Source organism: Malaya genurostris, unplaced genomic scaffold (genome assembly GCF_030247185.1).
Source record: "Malaya genurostris strain Urasoe2022 unplaced genomic scaffold, Malgen_1.1 HiC_scaffold_4, whole genome shotgun sequence".
In the NCBI taxonomy this organism is placed as follows: Eukaryota; Metazoa; Arthropoda; class Insecta; order Diptera; family Culicidae; genus Malaya; species Malaya genurostris.
This window is the reverse complement of record NW_026682670.1, coordinates 98,624-119,921: the sequence shown is the minus strand read 5'-3', so window position 1 is coordinate 119,921 and position 21,298 is coordinate 98,624. Positions and strand designations below refer to the sequence as shown.

Below are 21,298 nucleotides of genomic sequence, written 5' to 3'. Positions count from 1 at the left end.
AGGTAGTCAGGCACATATCTTCAACTGAATGCGTATAAAAGGGGAACCGTGGTCGAAAATCGATCATTTCTTTTCGTGCGTTCGATGGAAGCAGACGTCGTGGGAGTGGAATCATCAACCAGCAGCGACAGAGAATGCACCTTCTGCGTGGTTAATAAAAACCTCAAACGCTCAGGTCGCATCTCTCATTCGCTTGCTGGCCATCGAGGCGAGAGGACCTTAACCAGCAGCAGCAGCGAGAGTTAACCAGCAGCGACGGAGAATGCACCTTCTGCGTGGTTAATAAAAACCTCAAACGCTCAGGTCGCATCTCTCATTCGCTTGCTGGCCATCGAGACGAGAGGACCTTAACCAGCAGCAGCAGCGAGAGTTAACCAGCAGCGACGGAGAATGCACCTTCTGCGTGGTTAATAAAAACCTCAAACGCTCAGGTCGCATCTCTCATTCGCTTGCTGGCCATCGAGGCGAGAGGACCAGCCAGCAGCAGCAGCGGGAATTAAACTTTCCACCAGCAGCGAGAGAGAATGCACCTTCTGCGTGGTTAATAAAAACCTCAAACGCTCAGGTCGCATCTCTCATTCGCTTGCTGGCCATCGAGGCGAGAGGACCTTAACCAGCAGCAGCAGCGAGAGTTAACCAGCAGCGACGGAGAATGCACCTTCTGCGTGGTTAATAAAAACCTCAAACGCACAGGTCGCATCTCTCATTCGCTTGCGGGCCATCGAGGCTAAAGGACCAGCCAGCAGCAGCAGCGGGAATTAAACTTTCCACCAGCAGCGAAAGAGAATGCACCTTCTGCGTGGTTAATAAAAACCTCAAACGCTCAGGTCGCATCTCTCATTCGCTTGCTGGCCATCGAGGCGAGAGGACCTTAACCAGCAGCAGCAGCGAGAGTTAACCAGCAGCGACGGAGAATGCACCTTCTGCGTGGTTAATAAAAACCTCAAACGCTCAGGTCGCATCTCTCATTCGCTTGCTGGCCATCGAGACGAGAGGACCTTAACCAGCAGCAGCAGCGAGAGTTAACCAGCAGCGACGGAGAATGCACCTTCTGCGTGGTTAATAAAAACCTCAAACGCTCAGGTCGCATCTCTCATTCGCTTGCTGGCCATCGAGACGAGAGGACCTTAACCAGCAGCAGCAGCGAGAGTTAACCAGCAGCGACGGAGAATGCACCTTCTGCGTGGTTAATAAAAACCTCAAACGCTCAGGTCGCATCTCTCATTCGCTTGCTGGCCATCGAGGCGAGAGGACCAGCCAGCAGCAGCAGCGGGAATTAAACTTTCCACCAGCAGCGAGAGAGAATGCACCTTCTGCGTGGTTAATAAAAACCTCAAACGCTCAGGTCGCATCTCTCATTCGCTTGCTGGCCATCGAGGCGAGAGGACCTTAACCAGCAGCAGCAGCGAGAGTTAACCAGCAGCGACGGAGAATGCACCTTCTGCGTGGTTAATAAAAACCTCAAACGCACAGGTCGCATCTCTCATTCGCTTGCGGGCCATCGAGGCTAAAGGACCAGCCAGCAGCAGCAGCGGGAATTAAACTTTCCACCAGCAGCGAAAGAGAATGCACCTTCTGCGTGGTTAATAAAAACCTCAAACGCTCAGGTCGCATCTCTCATTCGCTTGCTGGCCATCGAAACGAGAGGACCCTAACCAGCAGCAGCAGCGAGAGTTAACCAGCAGCGACGGAGAATGCACCTTCTGCGTGGTTAGTAAAAACCTCAAACGCTCAGGTTGCATCTCTTATTCGCTTGCTGGCCACCAAGGCGAGAACCAGCAGCGACTGAAACTGGATTCTGAGTCTGTTATTGGATTTAAATTTAGGTCTTGAACTCAGGGTCCAGTTCTCTATTCCAGACTTCTATTCGGTTCTTCTTAAAACCATAATAATACTCCTAAAGGATTATGCGGAATTTACTTTACTGTACCTCTATACAACCCATTTTTTATTTATGGCGAAAAATCGTCTTCAAATTTCAGAGCTTAGTTCCGGAATATGAGTTTAGAATTCAGAGTCTGCGTGCTGAATTGGATTCTGGAAAATGATTGTAGTTCTAGAACTAAAATCCAATTGAGTTCTGAGTCTGTTCTATGTTCTAAATTTAATTCTTGAACTCAGTTCCAGTTATTAATTTCAGAATTCTTCAAATCGGTTCTTTTTAGAACCACAATAATACTCCCAAAGAATTAAGCGAAATTTTACTTTTCTGTACTCTATACAGTCCATTTTTAAATTAGTTGCAGTTTGTAGAACTTCCTTTTGATTTGCTATATAAAATGCATAGCACCGACTCGGAAGCCATTCATTTCGAATTTGGCTGTCGTTGTCAACGTATCGATTATTTTATTATAAAGAACTATACTGCTTATTTCATAATATTTAATTGCGTTTCAGAATGATTAATGTAACTAATCTGTAATCTAGTCTAGGCGCATCGTTTAAAATTCTAGTAATGAAAGAGGGGGAAGTTGCACAATTCAAACAATCGATCAACTACCAATTCGAATTCGGAAGTATAAATAAAGCGTGTCATATTCGTATTCACGACATCCAGTTATGTCTCTGACATTACACACCCGTACTTTTTTTCCCAATGCTAATGACTGGCAGCTGTGACGTAAGCGCTCTTGTCGAAAGCGTGCAGACGACACAAAACACATCTGCTCGCAGTGGCGATACAATCCAAACTGATTCAAGTTTTGTTGAGAGGCTTGTTTCTACCTGATTTCGTTTGTAGCTTTCTCACTAATGGGCGGTCCTAACGGCTATAAAAATAGCCGCATACAGAATTTTAATGTCGATTATTTCATTTCGGATTTGCATATTTTATTGAAAGAAACTATCAATATGCTGAAGGGACTCGTTTCTAGCATTCACAAGGACCAAATTGAGGAACTCACTGCGATATTCACCACTTTTCGGAACATTTTTCCCGGACGATTTGTTGTACAGCAGCAGATATTTTGTTCTCTTCCTTAGAACGCGTTCTGATTCTTATCACTCTCTCAGAGGGTAAATTTTGAAAAGGCACCCCATAGTAAAGTAAGTCGTATTCACGACAAAAATGGGTTGTATAGAGGTACAGTAAAGTAAATTCCGCATAATTCTTTAGGAGTATTATTATGGTTTTAAGAACAACCGAATAGAAGTCTGGAATAGAGAACTGGACCCTGAGTTCAAGACCTAAATTTAGATCCAATAACACTCAGAATCCAGTTTCAGTCGCTGCTGGTTCTCGCCTTGGTGGCCAGCAAACGAATGAGAGATGCGACCTGAGCGTTTGAGGATTTAAACCACGCAGAAGGTGCATTCTCCGTCGCTGCTGCTGCTGGCTGGTCCTCTCGCCTCGATGGCCAGCAAGCGAATGAGAGATGCGACCTGAGCGTTTGAGGTTTTTATTAACCACGCAGAAGGTGCATTCTCTCTCGCTGCTGGTGGAAAGTTTAACTCCCGCTGCTGCTGCTGGCTGGTCCTCGCGCCTCGATGGCCAGCAAGCGAATGAGAGATGCGACCTGAGCGTTTGAGGTTTTTATTAACCACGCAGAAGGTGCATTCTCTCTCGCTGCTGGTGGAAAGTTTAACTCCCGCTGCTGCTGCTGGCTGGCCCTCGCGCCTCGATGGCCAGCAAGCGAATGAGAGATGCGACCTGAGCGTTTGAGTTTTTTATTAACCACGCAGAAGGTGCATTCTCTCTCGCTGCTGGTGGAAAGTTTAACTCCCGCTGCTGCTGCTGGCTGGTCCAGGCGCCTCGATGGCCAGCAAGCGAATGAGAGATGCGACCTGAGCGTTTGAGGTTTTTATTAACCACGCAGAAGGTGCATTCTCTCTCGCTGCTGGTGGAAAGTTTAACTCCCGCTGCTGCTGCTGGCTGGTCCTCTCGCCTCGATGGCCAGCAAGCGAATGAGAGATGCGACCTGAGCGTTTGAGGTTTTTATTAACCACGCAGAAGGTGCATTCTCTCTCGCTGCTGGTGGAAAATTTAACTCCCGCTGCTGCTGCTGGCTGGTCCTCGCGCCTCGATGGCCAGCAAGCGAATGAGAGATGCGACCTGAGCGTTTGAGGTTTTTATTAACCACGCAGAAGGTGCATTCTCTCTCGCTGCTGGTTGATGATTCCACTCCCACGACGTCTGCTTCCATCGAACGCACAAGAAGAAATGATCGATTTTCGACCACGGTTCCCCTTTTATACGCATTCAGTTGAAGATATGTGCCTGACTATCTCAAAATCGTCGTCCTTGCGCGAAAAACCCAAGCGAAAGTAAAAAGTTTTCCGCGTTGTTTTCAAATTTTAAGAAAACTTAATTTTTGAGTTGTTTGTGGTTATCGCACACTGTTCAAAATATTATCCTGAATTCCTGATCATATTTTTGATGAAATGGTGAAAGAATTATGTTGCTACCATTAATACAAGTCGAGATATTCGCGATTAAGTTCTGCCCATTCTTCCATATGGCTAATTTTGAAAAGGCGCCCCATAGTAAAGTAAGTCGTATTCACGACAAAAAAAAATGCTTCAAACTACCGTCGATTATCGAAATAGAAAAGACCGAATTGATTCGTAAAGATATATTAGACATTGACAATGCACAGTGGTCCGGATCCACAATTTAGGGGGATAAAAACATTTGTGGCTTAGCCTTATACTTTAGAGCTATGATGTCTTCAGAACAAATGATCAGTGAAAGATAAGCCATATTTTGAAGCATATGGTATTAAGGTGGTTCTAATTATTAGGGTGATTCAAAAATTATTTTCCGTATGTGTTGAGATAGAGGACTGCATCCTTCGGGAAAATTGTAGGAAAACTTATATCAAGCAACTTTGCCGAAAACACTATTTTAGTATCTCTAACAATTTTAGTATTACAGCTATTTTAATAGAGCAACTTAGGGTGTTCCTAAAAAATCAGATTTTTAGCTCTAGCTTTCTTATTTTCACTTCTCGATTTTGAAGTCTTTGAATATCTTTTAGAGTTTGTTGAAACCAATTTTTTTCATGACTAGCGCATTCAGGTAGCGTTTTCTGAACCGAAGTTATGAGCTAAACTAGTTCAAAAACAGATCATTTTTAAACTGCTATATCTAACATTGGAGCAAATGAAAAAAAATCGGTTTCTTTCATTTGATAGAAAATACTTTCGAGCATGTTTATAAAAAAATGGCGGAGGAGATATTTTTTAAATTTTTTAAATTGTGTTCAAACATTGGGTTTTTTTCAGTGAAAAATGCTCTTTCATGTAAGACATTTATTAGCTATATATATTAAAATAATGTATTGCTGTCTTCTAGCGTGTCAAAACTAATTCAGCTGCATAATGGGGAAGATGGAGTACACTCACGTTGGTTGTTACTCTATTCGATAATGCTATTACAGGATCAGACTTAAAAAGAAATCGTTTGAATACATCCTCTAGATTCACTAAACGATTGAATTTCTGCGGATGTAACTGCCTATACTTGCGAATTGATTTATTTCGATCCTCTTGCGCTTCCTTACTGTACATACCAATAGGAAGCAAAGCATGTTTTATAATTGCAGTTCCATGCACCAGAAGTTTATGCACGGTTGGCGACAGAGCATACCATCCATACAGCTCCACAAAACGATATAAAATTTATTGAACATCATTTAGATTTTATGTAGAGTTCCATTAAAGGTCATAAGTTGTCATATGTTTTTTGAGAAATACCATCTGCGTACGATCCATAAGACATATCCAATGAATATAAATTATGTAACGAGTTAGGTTTCATCGGATTTCCATATACATTATATGGGATATTCTTATAACTTTCATTGTGGTAATGTCTATTTAGATTTAACGTACACTTTAAATAAAGATTATACGTTTCCATGTAACTTCTATAAATTATATTCTGCATATGATTCATTAGACAAATCTAATGATTATACATAAGATTTTCATTTCAGTGTACAGTTTTGGAAAAGTTGCGAAATGGTGCAATTTTCACTATTTAGCTTTGAGGGAATCGCCATCACATCTTGACACTTAAAGATATTTTGTTACGAAAGTAGGGAATCTCGTGGCAAAAAAGGATTATTGCGATTCCGAGAACAATGTTTTATATTAAAAATCATGAATACTCATATTTTACAGAAAAACAATTTTCCCCTGAAATAATAATTGAAGTCAAACAATTTTACGCGGTGCACACAAAACATCATGTGCATGCTGTAATGTACTTGTTCGAACTATTTGTCTAAACCCTTTATTAGTACACTTCTCAGCATGTGAGAGTAAGTAGCTTTGCAAAACTTTATATAAAAGAGACGTACAACATAGAGCTGGTCTCTCTTACCAGTCGTTGACTAAACCTAACGTGTCTAGTGTTATGATTACTGAGAAACCCCTAGTACTCATCTATAACAGTGGCGACGAGTCGAAAATTGCAATAGTTCATAAGTCGGCTATGTGCAACGGTAAGCGTGTGATAATTCGCACCCAGTGAAATTTAGTTTTGCCTAAAAGTTTTACCATTTGTTCTAGGTTGCGTGCGCTATAAAAGAAAAGAGGCATTGTTTAACAAGCAAACGACCATTCTGGGTAATACAGTTTCTAACAAGTATCGCCATTTTGAAAAGTGGCGTGGGTCGGCATACGCCAGGTTTTATTAAGGTCAGGGTAATTCGCTTATACTAGCGTGCTCCGTGAAGTTTATAATTCAGTGTTAAAAAAGGAAAAAAAAGAAAATAAATTCTAAGTCTAAAATCGCATGTTATCTGGCCAGTAAATAAAAAGTGGATGCTGGATAAGTAAAATTCCCGCCAGTGAGTGCAATCGGTGAGCAGAATAATCTGGCTGCTATGAATCTATAAAGTGCGTGTTTCAGGCAAAAAAAATCCTGTGAATTGTGAGTTATTGCGGTGAGCTTAGTGATTTGAGAGTATTTGATTCGATAAAGTTGATAGACTTTGAGCTAAGTAAGACGGAGTTTAGTGAGCCAAGAATCCGTTTACTAACCGAGCTGAGTATCCGTGAGCCGAGACCCAGTGAGCAAAGGGCTGGTGAGCAAAGAAAGTGACCTGAGAGTCCGTGAGTCTTTAATTCGAGAGAGGCGCGTTCGTGAGCGGAGAGCAGCAAGAAGCATAAGTGAGCAAGATTGAGTTTCAGGTCACGTAAGTCGCTCTAATTTATTCTTTTTCACTCCTTTTCTGATATTATTTCCTGTATAACATATTTAAGATTCAGCATGTCTTTAATTGGCAGCGTTGATCATTATATAAGAGGGTCTAGCTTCAGTCATTATATGGAACGTATGGGGTTCCTTTATCAGCTAAACAATGTACAAGATGAAAGAAAACGAAGTTTATTTATTACTTTGAGCGGACCTGTCATTTTTGAAGAGCTTAAGTTACTCTATCCAGGAAGAGATTTAAATACGATAAATTATGTTGATATGATCGGTAAATTAAAGGATCGTTTGGATAAAATTGAACCAAATATGATGTACCGCTATAAATTTCACAACAGAGTGCAGGGCATAGAAAAGTCTGCAGAGAATTATATACTTGCTATAAAGTTACTGGGAGAAAATTGCGGTTTTGGGGATCATGAAGATGAAACTGTATAAGATCGAATCATATTGGGCTTAAGAGATGAATGTTTAAAAAAAATTATTAATGCAGGACGGTGTAATGTTGGAAGAAGTGGAGCAGCTTGTGGTGAGAAGTGAGTTAGCAAACTTGAGAGCGAAATTTCTTGGGGACGATGCAGGTAAAATTCTCTCTGTGAAACACCGATTGGGTAACAGAGATGCTGAGCTCCGGGGTGAGTTGAGTAGACAAAGTAGACCGTTTGTCAGATTTCGAGATCGAACTCCCAGTCGTAGTCGCAGTGGCGGCAGGTCTAGATATTTCGACAGAAACGGCTATGTTCGCCGTTCCTTTTCCCGAAACAATTATGATAGGTCAAGAGATAACCATACCCATTTGATATGTAACCGATGTAAAAAGCGGGGCCACATTAAGAGAAATTGTAGAAGTAGGGAAAATCGTAGATCTGTAAACTTTATTGACCAGGGAGATAACTAAGATGAAACCTATGATTTTAAAACTTTACGAATTACAGAACAGAGTGATGCGGATGATGATGTTTATCCATGTATGATGATTTCATCTGTAAACCATATTAGCGAGCCATGTTTAGTGAAAGCTAATATAGAAGGTGTAAGTCTTAGAATGTAGATTGATTGTGGTGCAGCTGTATCAGTTATCAGCAAATCAACATATATGACTAAATTTTACAAATTACCCATAAAACACAGTCAAAGCAAACTGATTGTGGTAAATGGTAGGCCACTAGATATTTACGAAAATGTTTTCGCGCGGGTCAGGGTGAATGAAATGGAAAGAGAATTAGGTTTGATTGTGCTGGATAGAAAGCATAGTTTCACTCCTTTGCTAGGAAGAAACTGGCTCGACATTTTTTATCCAATTTGGAGAAACATGTTTTTGGGATCGATGGCTGTGAATAATTTGGATATTGATAAAAAGCATGACGATAACTTAGGTATAATAAAATCTCTATTTCCAAATGTTTTTGAGAGCGACTTATCTGAACCAATTACAGGTTTCGAGGCCGTTTCAGCTTTTAAAACAGAACAACCGATATTTAAAAAAGCGTATGATGTCCCGTATCAATTAAGACAGAAAGTGATAGATCATCTAGAACAGTTGGAGAAACAGAGAGTTATTACACCAGTTGATGTGAGTGAGTGGGCCTCACCAGTTGTCATTGTACTAAAAAAAGATAAAGAGATAAGATCTATCAATAAAGTCATCATACCAAATACATATCCTCTTCCTTTAGCGCAAGATATCTTTGCATCTATTTCGGGTTGCAAGGTGTTTTGTTCCCTTGATCTGACGGGGGCGTATACGCAGCTTCAGCTGTCAGTGCGGTCTCGAAAATATTTAGTCATAAATACCATCAAAGGTTTATATACCTATAACCGATTACCGCAGGGGGCATCTTCCAGTGCGTCCATATTCCAGCAAATCATGGACCAGATTTAAGTGGGTTTGAAATTGGTGTGCTGTTATCTGGATGATGTGCTGATCGGTGGGGCAACAGAAAAAGATTGCAAAGAGAAGTTATTGCTAGTTCTCGGTAGACTTTGCAAAGCCAATGTAAAGGTGAATTTTTCAAAATGTAAGTTCTTTGTGTTCAGTTTACCTTATTTGGGCCATGTTATAACCGACAAAGGACTTTTACCATCATCAGAAAAAATTTTGACGATTCAACAAGCTAAAACTCCTACTAATGTTTCAGAGCTGAAAGCCTATCTGGGTTTGTTGAATTACTACGGAAAATTCATAGCTCATTTATCAGGAAAACTTAAACCCTTGTATGGTCTGCTAAAGAAAAATGTGAGGTTTGTATGGGACGACAGTTGCCAAGAAGCCTTCGTGAACAGCAAAGAAGCATTATTGAAGACAGGATTGTTGGAATACTATGACCCAGCGAAACCAATAGTGGTGGTAATAGCACATGTGATCGGTGGCAAGGAGAAGCCAATTAGTTTCTCATCATTTTCTTTAAACACCGCTCAACAATCATACCCAATTTTACATCTAGAGGCGCTGGCATTGGTATGCACGATTAAAAAATTCCATAAATATTTATTCGGGCAGAAGTTTACGATATATACGGATCATTAACCGTTGTTGAGAATTTTCGGGAAAGAAGGGAAAAATCAATTATGTGTTACGAGATTACAGCGATATGTGATGGAGTTGTATATCTACCAGTACGAAATTCGGTACAGACCTGCTTCGCAAATGGGAAACGCAGATTTCTGCTCTCGTTTCCCATTAACACAACAGGTGCCATCAAATATAGACACGGGAGAAATCAAAAACATAAACTTTTTCAATGAGATTCCTTTAAATTTTTTAGTAATAGCAGAGGAAGCGGATAGAGATAAATTTTTGTCTAGGATAAAACATTTTTTAAAAAACGGCTGGCCTCAATGCAACCTCTTCATTCTCTAAAGGATGATTTAGAAGAATCGAATGGTTGCTTGCTATACAAAGATAGGGTGTTCATTCCCTTTTCTATGCGAGGTAAAATCCTGAACCTCTTACATGCCAATCATAATGGCATAGTAAAGATGAAACAGATGGCTAGGCGATGTTCATTCTGGTTAGGAATAAACACAGATATAGAAAAGTTTGTCAAACAGTGTCAGTCTTGCTTGAAAACAACTCCTGTTCCAAAGAAAGATTGTTCTTCGGCTTGGATCCCCACGACACGTCCGTTTAGCAGATTACATGCTGATTTTTTTATTTCGATCAAAAATGTTTCCTTCTGATGGTGGATAGTTACTCTAAGTGGCTTGAAATCGAACTGATGAATTATGGGACGGATACAGATAGGGTTATAAATCCCGTGAAAAGGCCCTCAGAGCCCTACGCAAAACCCCACTCGACCACCCATCGAGAGATTCCAAGGCGCAAGAATTTCGTCGCCAAAGAAATCTCGCACGGGAAACCATCGCTAAGGCTAAAGCCGATAGCTGGAATAGGTTTCTCAGTGGAATCTCGGCAGAGTCCTCCACCAAAGAACTTTGAAGGAGAGTTAATGCCCTACGGGGTAAGCGTAGAACGAAAGGTTTCTCCCTCGATATAAACGGTCGGTACTCCTCCGACCCAACCGACATTGCCAACCACTTAGGAAAATATTTCGAGTCCCTGTCGGCAGACACGGCGTTACCCGAAGCCTTCCTCAACCAACTTCGGAAGGCTCAGCGCCCCCCGGTGTCCTTTCCACCTGGACAATCCGAAATATACAACAGACCGTTTTCCGCGGAGGAGTTGAACTTCTCACTCAACTCCGCAAAAGGTAAATCTACGGGCCCGGACAATATCAATTACGATATGCTCCGGCATCTTCCGCCCGCAGGCCGCTCAGCACTCCTGCACCTTTTCAACGAAATATGGTCTTCCGGGGTGTTTCCAGTAAGCTGGAAAACTGCCCACATAGTTCCTATCCCCAAAGGTCACACGGGCTCCTTTTCCGCCCAAAACTTCAGACCTATAAGCCTTCTCTCGTGTACCGGAAAAATCCTAGAGAGACTTGTAAACAGGCGTCTCGTCACCCTTCTTGAAGAGCGCCGTCTACTTGATCATAGGCAATTTGGCTTCCGCCAAGGGAAAGGAACAGGAGCTCACTTGACGGCACTGTGCGATACAATCCACAGTGCAATCAATGAAGGGCTACACGTTGATGCGCTATGCATAGACATAGCTAAAGCGTACAACACAGTCAACCGGGAAGGGGTCCTTCAACAACTGGTTGACTGGGGCATCAACGGGCGAATGGGTACCTTTTTGGCAGACTTCCTAAACCAAAGGAACTTCCAAGTCTGCATAGGTGGATCCCTCTCCCGACCATTCGCAGAAAAAAACGGCGTCCCCCAAGGTTCAGTACTTGCTGTAACCTTATTCCTAGTGGCAATGAACTCGGTTTTTAAATCTCTTCCTAAAAACGTGCGTATCTTCGTATACGCGGATGATATTGTCATCATAGTAACTGGTAAATCGAGGAAAATTATCCGAAGAACTACCCAACAGGCGGCGAACGCTATCCGTAAATGGGCGGATAGCGTGGGCTTCAACATCGCCCCTGAGAAATGTACTCTCTCCCATTTCTGTAGGTCTTCTCATTTCAATAGCGACTCCCCGGTCCACATAGGAACAGTCCAAGTTCCGTTTGTGAAATTCCCCAAAATACTCGGCATTATCTTCGACCGAACCCTGGGTTTCACAAATCACTTCAGCCAAGTCAAAAAGGATTGCGAATCCCGACTTAGGCTGATACGGACCATCAGTTCAGGGCATCCTCAATGGAATCGCCAAAAAGCGATCAACATCGCCCAATCACTGATATGGAGTCGCATTTTTTACGGGATTGAGGCAACGGCTGTGAGTCGGGACAACCTGATAAAGGTTCTTGCTCCCACCTACAACCGATCAGTTAGGAACGCCTCCAACCTTCTCCCGAGTACCCCAGCCATGGCAGCCTGCGTCGAATCGGGACTCCTCCCATTCCGCTGGTTTTCAGCCCTGATCATACTCCGTCGATCCCTGGGGTACTTGGAGAGAACAGCCGAAGGAAATTGCTTACTATCGCAAATTGCCAAACAGCTGCACCAAAGTTTCGCCAACAAAAACCTCCCGAAACTGGCTCGCCTTCATCGAGTTGGGAAGAAACCCTGGTATCAGGAAACTCTCCCCAAACTCGAAACTTCATTGGCACAAACCACCGGAGCCAAACCTCTTCCTGCGGCTGCTAAAAGTAATTTCCTCCAGCTAATTTCGGACAGATTTCATAACATTCCAGCCTATTACACAGACGGATCACGAACTGACCAAGGAACAGGAATCGGAGTGTGGGGTCCAAACGTCTCCATCTTCCGCAGCCTACCCCCGCAGTGCTCCGTGTTCTCTGCGGAAGCCGCCGCGATATTCGCATGTATCGAGAGGATCCCCCCGGGATCCGAGGCTGTGATCTTCTCGGACTCCTTAGCGGTTATTACCGCTTTGGAGTCCGGAAGTTCCAGACACCCCTTTGTCCAGGCAATCGAGGCATATTGTGGTGATAAGACCACAATATGCTGGGTTCCTGGGCATAGTGGGATCCCGGGCAACGAAGAAGCGGACCTTCTTGCGGCCATGGGCAGGAACGCCACAAGATTCGCCCGGCTAACTCCAGCTGCCGACGTCATCACACAGTTCCGGGTTAAACTCGCTGAGCACTTCACGCGGCACTGGAGGGCCGCAGCGGGGGTCCTGCCCATGATCAAGGGCGATCTGACCAAATGGTCGGATCGTCCGGACCGCAGGGAGCAGCGGGCACTGTCCAGGCTAAGAACGGGCCACACAAAAATAACTCACCAACACTGCATCACTCGTGTGCCCCCCCCACCTGTAACACCTGTAGGGAAAGGCTCACCGTCGAACATATAATCGTTAATTGCCCCGAGTTCGACAATCTACGCGAGCATTACGATATGGGCCTTTCCCTACGTAACTCGCTGTCAAACGAGCCGGTATCCGAAGCAAAACTAATTTGTTTCCTCAAAGATGCCAGGCTCTTTGACAGCATCTAGAACCCCCTAACATCTTTAAAATCTATCCCACACAGAGTTTTGTCCGCTGTCCACCATAGTTAACAACCCCGACCCCACTCCCCTTTCAACAATCCCCAAACCAACCGACCCAAACCTCACGTCTCCTTCTGTTCGTCCACCCCACCAACTTCCCGGCCCTCTCCTCCACCACCTGCGGATCAGCCCCATTGCCCTGTTAACAACCAACAGCCCATGTTCCCCCCACCAACAAAAGCCACGCAATAGCCCACACATAAGTCTTGCCCCCACCGGTCTACACCTCATCTCTTCCGCCGATCACCTGCCCCACCAGACCCAACCCCCGTCTTCTTCTATACCCCTCGAAAATCTAACCCAACAGCCACGTCTAACAGCCCATGTCTACTCTGCCAAATAGTTCCCCCCTCGCAATAACCACTTTATACATCGCTACCCCCCGGTCTAAACCCAGTCTCCTCTGCCGACCCCTTACCCCATCAGTTCTAACCCAGTCCGCTCTTTCACCATCTGCCGAACAACCCCACAGTACCCAAAATAACAATCAGCCTATACGTCGCTACCCCCCGGTCTAAATCCAGTCTCCTCTGCCGACCCCTTACCCCACTAGTTCTAACCCAGTCCGCTCTTTCACCTCTGCCGAACAACTCCACAGCATCAAAAATAACAATCAGCCCATGTCTCCTCCGCCAAGTCGCCGTTCTTCACCTGCCATAGCCCCTCAACTGCCCCTCACACAACCCCCCCACTAATCCAAACGCTTGCCTCCCCGCTTACCGTCTGCCTACCAACCCAACCCTACCACTTACAAACCAACCCCAACAGCCTACATCATCTACCCCCCACAACGACACCAAAACCACTAACCCGTCACCCCATCTCAACCTCTAAAACCCCCCCTTCTTTCTTTTTCTTTCTCGGTACAACCAACCGCCGCGCTCATCCCGCGAATCATCAGCCGGGGGCTTGCCCCCAGAAATTGCTTTTTACCTGACATTTCCCGGCATAGTTCAAGTAGCAATGGCCTACCGAAGCGGAACGTTCGGTGGGACCGGAGACGAGCGGAACCACGGGCGATGTCAGCGAAACCCGTAACCTACAGGACAGCCAGGAACCCTCTACAGCCACAATGGATCGACAGCCAGGAACACTTCAGCACTACAAGGAACCCTACACCCCAACCAGCAAGCGGCCATCCGCCGGGCCTACGCCCGGGGATGTTCACCGCGGCCGAGGACAACCCGTAACCCGCAGGACAGCCAGGAATACTCAACAGCAACACCGGACCGATAGCCAGGAACTCACTGACACCACATGGAGCCCCACACCTATATACCATCAGCAAGCGGCCATCCGTCGGGCTTATGCCCGGGGATGTTCACCGCGGCCGAAGACAACCCGGAACACATCACCCAGTCAACAAAAGAAACACACAGCCCCCCCCGATACAGCATAAACCGCTAAAAATAACGAAACAATGTAACGACCCTCCCCCCTCTCACTCTAGTCTTTGTAATAATCCCCCCCCACTCTAGTCTGTAAGAAATGAAATGTAATACGTAATAACCCCCCCCACTCTAGTCTGTAAGAAATGAACTGTAAAGTATAAAATGTAAAAATTCCCCCCCCAACCGACGCAGCAATTTGGATTTCAAAACTACCTCAAACATCGTCCGGTCTGACCCGTCTACTCATCAATTCCGTTCCGAAAATATCGTCCATATTGTATGGGTTTTCAAGGAATATCAACAAACCGGAAGTCGCCATCAGTCGGATATTGAATCAACTTCAAACATCGTCGTTTTCTGACCCGTCGTCTACTCATCAAACCCGTATTCGAAACCAATACCAATATGGTGATACGGTTTGAAGACGAATATTGTTGAATCGGATCTGTCGCCAAAGGCAAAAAAAAAATATATAGGAATACTTTCAACTACAATAAGTATAAATCTATGATGGTTAGCTCCGCAAACGGTTCTGAACATTGACCAAAAATAGACCTGGTTGATTAATAAAAAAAAAAAATTAGTTTGATTTAATCATCCAGGAGTAGCATCAATTTTTACTCCTAATCTAGGAATCTCGGTTCATGAATGAACAGAACTAGCTCAGTAGCTGTTACTGTGTTAAGTTCTAATTGGTGATATCCGTTGAATGGTAAAATAATTCGATTATCAACATCTCGGAAGTCGAAATTAGTATTAGTACTTGAATTCGTTTGAGGCCGATTATTGAATTGAATCAAATTCTATGTAATGTATGTAATCCAATTCCAGAACGAACATCAATCTATTCCACCGACTTTGGTTTGGTTTGGTTTGGTTTGGTGCTGGCTGCAAAAGTTGTGCAAACTCCAACTCAATGTAAAAAACAACAAAAAAAAAATGTAACTCAATAACTTTCAGTAGGAAAAATAGGACTATAGACTGATAGCCGCCGGGGTCTCGAATACGGGGCCGGCCGGAAACGGGGGAAATTATTTTTAGAAACAGAAACACTAGAACAAATTATGCAAACATATAGCCCAATCAATGATCGATGGTCGATCGTGGTGTCGATAATGCGCCACTACAATCGCGACCTTCGGAAGTTGGCCCAAAAATGACATGAAATTCCAGCTTCCCCAGTCCAGCAGTAGAAATGCATAGAGTAGTAGTATCTAGGTAAACATTTCTAAAAATCCCGGTTTGTATGTAGTATGTGTACATTTGCTTGACGAAATAAATAAATAAATAAAAAAATAAGTAAAAGTTGTTGGAAAGGTCGTCTACTTTTACGGCTACATTTCGTCCATATAACACTTCTCTCCGACGACTGGCATAGTTTCGGCGCTAGGAGCATTTTTCACTTTAGCTGTCCAGTTCCAACATTTTGGGCCACCTCATTCCAGCCAGCAAAGTCTGAAACCCTCAAATCGGACCCTGAAGTGAAAAAGTGACATATCTCCGGCCCTATCCGGCCGATTTAGCTCATTCGCACAGCAATCGAAAGGTCATGGTCTAACTTAAAAAATGCAACCATAAAGAATTCTCAGATTTATATAAACACATTTTTCAAAATGATCACATTCTTAGTTTTTTTTTCGCTTGCCTCAGACATTGCCATGCTCCAGCAGCCGTAAAATATGTGTCTCACAACAATATGTCAATGGCATGACACACACACACACAACGAAAGACATTTTACCCCACAACAATGAGATGCATTATGCTTCTTGAAATGTCCATAAAGTCCAACTGTTTTGAGATAATCAGAATGTCAAAGAAATGGCGGATAAAACGCTTATTTAGTCGAAGCAAAATCTTACATCGAAAAGCTGCCAAATGGAATTTTCAGTTTTTTCATACTTTCTAGCAAACGACAAATACCAAACTTTCATAGCAGAAAGATCCTACGAAAAGTGTTAGTGTTAGTGATAAATTTTTGGTTTAGAAAAGTCTTAAATGCTTTTAAGAAAGGAAGGAGGGCATTTTGGCTAGCAGGAGCAGGCTTTATAAGACTTTCCCCTACCCTTTGGCTTTGGCTAAACTGTGCTCGCTCGATGATCTTCTGTCCAAACAAAATCTGTGTGTGAAAATCGGTCATTTATTCATCGGAATCTGTGTGATCATTTTCAGAAATCTGTGAAAATCTGTGTCATTTTCAGAAATCTGTGCAGAAAATTCAAAATCTGTGAAACATCTGTGATTAATCTGCCTGACCTACCTGCCTTTTTTTATTTCGGGCAAACGCAATTTGTCATAACTTTCTAGTTCTAGTTGTCGTAAATTACTTCGAATATGGAACCTCTGAAGTAAAGCTTCATATTTTTTGTGACTTCGATCAACAACATGTAATGCGGACTTCATTTCTGACATTGAAAAAATGAATCAATCTTACACCTACAGTCCACAGTAGGAGAAAGCGCGAAACATTGCACTACTTTTTCGACAAAATTTCTAATTTTGGCCTACATCAAGTAAACTCCGCAAAAAAAAAATCAACAAAACGCATATTTAGACCTTCTTTTCACAAATTGCACAGAAGACTGTTACACTATTAGAGCAGCACTGTAGCAATTTTGAGCAAAACTACAAAGCAAAACTACAAATTTTCACTAGTCGGTTTTTCAAGTGATTGCATAACCTTTCTATATGAGAAAGGCAAAAATGAAAACACACAATGGGAAATTCTTGAAAAATAGTTACAAGTTACACAAAATTACAAAGAATCGTTGCTTATTGCCTAAGATTTATAAATAATTTGAAACAAATTAGCGCTGGATAACAATAAAACAGCAGTTAATGCAGAAACAATGCAAAACGCTGGATTTGAATTTCACAAATGGAAATCCAATTCAGGTTACATTGCAAATGAACCAGGAAAATCAATTAAAATTTTGGAATTAAATTGGAGTTCTAAAACCGACAGTTTAGGTTTCAGCAGCGAAACGGAATATAAACAAAAAACGACAAAAAAAACAAATACTGTCTGAAATCCAGAAAATATTCGATACTCTGGGAATATTAAGCCCTGTGATTGATCACGGAAAAATACTCATGCAAAATATTTTTGAAAAGCTAAATATTAGACTGGGATTCTGCAATACCCAAAGAACTGACTGGAAGACTGCAGTGGGAATGGTATAATCAACAAATAGTTGGACTGTCCCAAATCATCCCAATTCCTCGCGTTATGTACATTCGAGAAGAAGAATCAGTAGAACTATTGGGCAGATTCAATGCTAACCTTGAATTTTATCAGTAAACCCGCTAACAAATAGCCTACATCCCCATTGCTAATCGAGTTACTATTATTCAACAAAGATCATCTATACTAGAATGGCGGCATCATGTCAGTTCAAAAGAAAACCCAGCTGATCTGATGATCGCGAGGTGTGTAAACAAAAAAGATTTCTCATTGCTATTTCATTGTGGTGGAATGGTCCTATTTTCCTCCAAGAAAGTAATGAACAATGGAAATCGGAATTCTCAAACATGTTGCTCATAGAATTGCTATTACAACTTGTCAAAAGACTAAGTGGTCAACGTTTCGCTCCATTATTTTTCTGATTACTTAACTTACAATCAACGGATCGGAATTCGACACACACTCGCTTTAGCTCAAAAAGAAGAAATATCACCAAAGATCAATGTGAAAATATGTAATACCAGCTAATGTAAGCTAAAATTGAACAAATGCACTGATTTCTATTCTGAACAGTCCGTTTTAAGGAATTACTCATACGTGAATGTGTGAATACCCGACAGAACAAACTTCAAAGCAATTTCTTATACACAAAAAATTTCTATTTTTGTGTTCGGTAATAATTTTTCCAGCAACGATCTGTAAAATATTATTTTTACTGAAAGATACGTAAAATTTATCCAACTTACGGTCATCTATCTACGGAACTATACTGAATATCGGAAAATCCTATGTAAAAGTTACGATTATTTATTATTTGCCTGACATGGTCTGTGAACTCTGAAATGTCATTTCTCTTGACGAACTGCAGTGAAAGTTGTTTTACCAATATCCGGAAAATTAATAAAAAATAATGAAGAATTTCAGTAATCATCACTATACACACTATCAGCAGAAATAAAGATCTGTCAAATAACATAACATTTTCGGACGTAAAGGTGTGAAAATTTCTAGATTTGTAAAGAAAAAATAGTGGTGCGAATTGATTGCTTGCGAAAAATAGATAATACTGATTCCTAGCGGTAAGTTTTCATTTTGTGAATATATTCAAAAAGCCTTCTACAACTTATTATTTCTGCACTCTAATGAAGGTATGAAGGGTGATCCCATATTCTACTGAAAAACACTAAAAAATACCATTCTCATATTTTCACATAGCCTTCTCAAAGGTTGGGGAAAGAAATCTGCGTACTCAGAATTTTCGGCTAGACCTGCACGATGGCGCAATATTAATATTAGCAGTTTTCAAAAACACTAAAAAATACCATTCTCATATTTTCACATAGCCTTCTCAAAGGTTGGGGAAAGAAATCTGCGAACTCTGAGTTACTAGGGGGAACCAATGGGTAATCCGCTCTCCCCGTTTTTATGCGAATTATTTATGGCAAATCTTGAAGAACTTTTGAAAAACCAGGGATTATTACCTAATCGCTGGTGGAGATACGTTGATGATATATTCTGTATCATCAAACGCAATGATTTATCAACTTTCTTACAAATGATTAATAACTTACATAAAAACATTAAATTCACCAATTGCTATGAAAATATGTGAATGCCGTGAAATGAACTATCCAAAAAAAAAAAAAAAACAAAAAAAAAAGGCACAGGGATGTCAGGTCATTTTATGAAAAATCTGTGATCAAGCCAAAACCCTGTCTGTGAAAATCTGTGACCATTTCCCGTTCCATCATAGTATAGTAGCTGTTCGAAACTAACTTGGTGAGCAAAAAAAAAAATGTCTCACTGCCAACGTGCTCTGTTTTTTCCAAAAATCTGTATTTGGCGAGAAAAAACTATCTGCTATCTGTACAATAGCTTTCTCGAAAAATCAAACATCAATTTTGTGCGAAAACTGATTTTGCGACCAAAAAAAAAAAAACAAAAAGTCGCTCGACCTGGTTTACCCCTATGGAATCCAACACAAAAACTGAAAATCGGTATTTATCTGTATGAAAATTGAAATATCGGTATTTTGAGAGAGCATATCTGTATTCCTGTATCGAGTCGGTATAAATACCGTCGGTATAAATACCGAGAAATCGGTATAGTTGGCTCTTTGAAAACACATAACTAATGGTTTGAGTTGCGTTTACTCAAATTCTTTAACTGGAACAATATGTCAAATGGATTTGAGTATGGATTTGAGTATGGATTTGAGTAAAATCTACTAAGGCCATGAGTTCTCTCGAGTTCTTCTTTATTCATACATTAGAGTAAGCGTTGAATTTTCAAACATTTGAGTGAAAAAGCAGTACTTCTAGCAGTTCAGTGCGTTTTCATTCTAGGAATATTCTTATCGCGAATTTAAGAACGCGCAAGAATACGTCGTTTTTCTTTACCATTTCTAGATCCGGCCTTTGTTGAAATCATGAATCATCAATCATAGATCTGTTCAACAATGTTAATTTTGTGGTTTCATTATGCGCTAAGTGAGCTAAGTCCAACATAAGAGGATATCAAAGTCGTTCAATTTTGACTCCTTCTCTTCCTTTTGGGGCACAGACCGAGTCGATCCATTGGATCCAGGATTTTGACTCCAATACGGTCAAATTGAACGGTTTTCAATCACTTTTTTGCCCTTCATATAAAAAAAAAAAGAATTATTTTAATTAGGGAATCCTTTTATATAAACATTAGCAAAAAAGAAAGGCTTCCCAGAATTCGGCACTTCGTTATCAAAAATCATATCAACTTTCTGAAAGTCGTAAGTAAGTCGTATTCACGACAAAACTCATATTATGATGGTTTATCACGAATATCGATGAAAGCCGGAAGTCTTGGATCTTGGATTAACGGAAACGGCTTCGAACGTCGTTCAGAATCAGTCATCCACACATCAAATCCGTTCGAAAAATACTCATATTGGAAGTCGCCATCTTGGATTTAGAAACGGCTCGAAACATCGTTTTCGTCAGACTTGTCCACTTGTCAAATCTGTTCGAAAAAAACTCATATTGAATAAGAGAAACCATTATTCCGATCCTGTATGGCTTCTGTTGAATGGCTTCGTATTCAACAGAAGAGAAGATAAACAAAGTTACGACAGTAATTTCAGTGAAAGTTCACAGAGATTTCAAGAAAACTATTTTGGTCGAGACGAAGTTCGACGGGACGGGCTAGTTTGATTATAAAATAGTAAAATAATTCTATTATCCACATCTCGGAAGTCGACGTAGTCCATTTGTATATAATTCGTTTGTGGGAATTATATATGAATCATGATTCTAAATGATTAAAATTTAGCCCATTCACACAGCAATAGAAACCTAAAAACTGTTCTAAAAAGCGTTGAAAATACGTTGTTCCAATACCGCCCCGAAAATCTACTCTACAATGCAATTTTAAAACAAAAAGAAGTCAAACGGGATGGTTCGAGTACATTGGACGAAACTGTTCACAGTTATTCAAATGCAAATAATTTGAAATTTCGGAACACTCTGGGTTGATATATATTTCGAATCGCGTTTGGGC

At 41.6% G+C, this 21,298-nt stretch overlaps 1 protein-coding gene across 1 annotated transcript; it reads left to right on the top strand.

Moving 5' to 3' along the window:
* The first annotated feature begins 7,661 nt into the window (after positions 1–7,661).
* Positions 7,662–14,591, top strand: LOC131440008 (uncharacterized). Its single transcript, XM_058611095.1, has 3 exons — positions 7,662–7,695; positions 10,729–12,965; positions 14,154–14,591. Exons 1-3 carry the CDS (start codon positions 7,662–7,664, stop codon positions 14,589–14,591), a joined length of 2,709 nt encoding a protein of 902 aa, XP_058467078.1.
* Positions 14,592–21,298: the final 6,707 nt, after the last annotated feature.

Excerpts from the sequence above, each read along its gene's own strand:
- LOC131440008 (XM_058611095.1), top strand. The coding sequence starts at position 7,662 with ATGTTGGAAGAAGTGGAGCAGCTTGTGGTGAGAA. Across the intron at positions 7,696-10,728 it reads GGAGCAGCTTGTGGTGAGAA|ACACGGCGTTACCCGAAGCC; the intron begins GTGAGTTAGCAA and ends CCCTGTCGGCAG. Across the intron at positions 12,966-14,153 it reads CCCCCCCACCTGTAACACCT|CAATGGCCTACCGAAGCGGA; the intron begins GTAGGGAAAGGC and ends TAGTTCAAGTAG.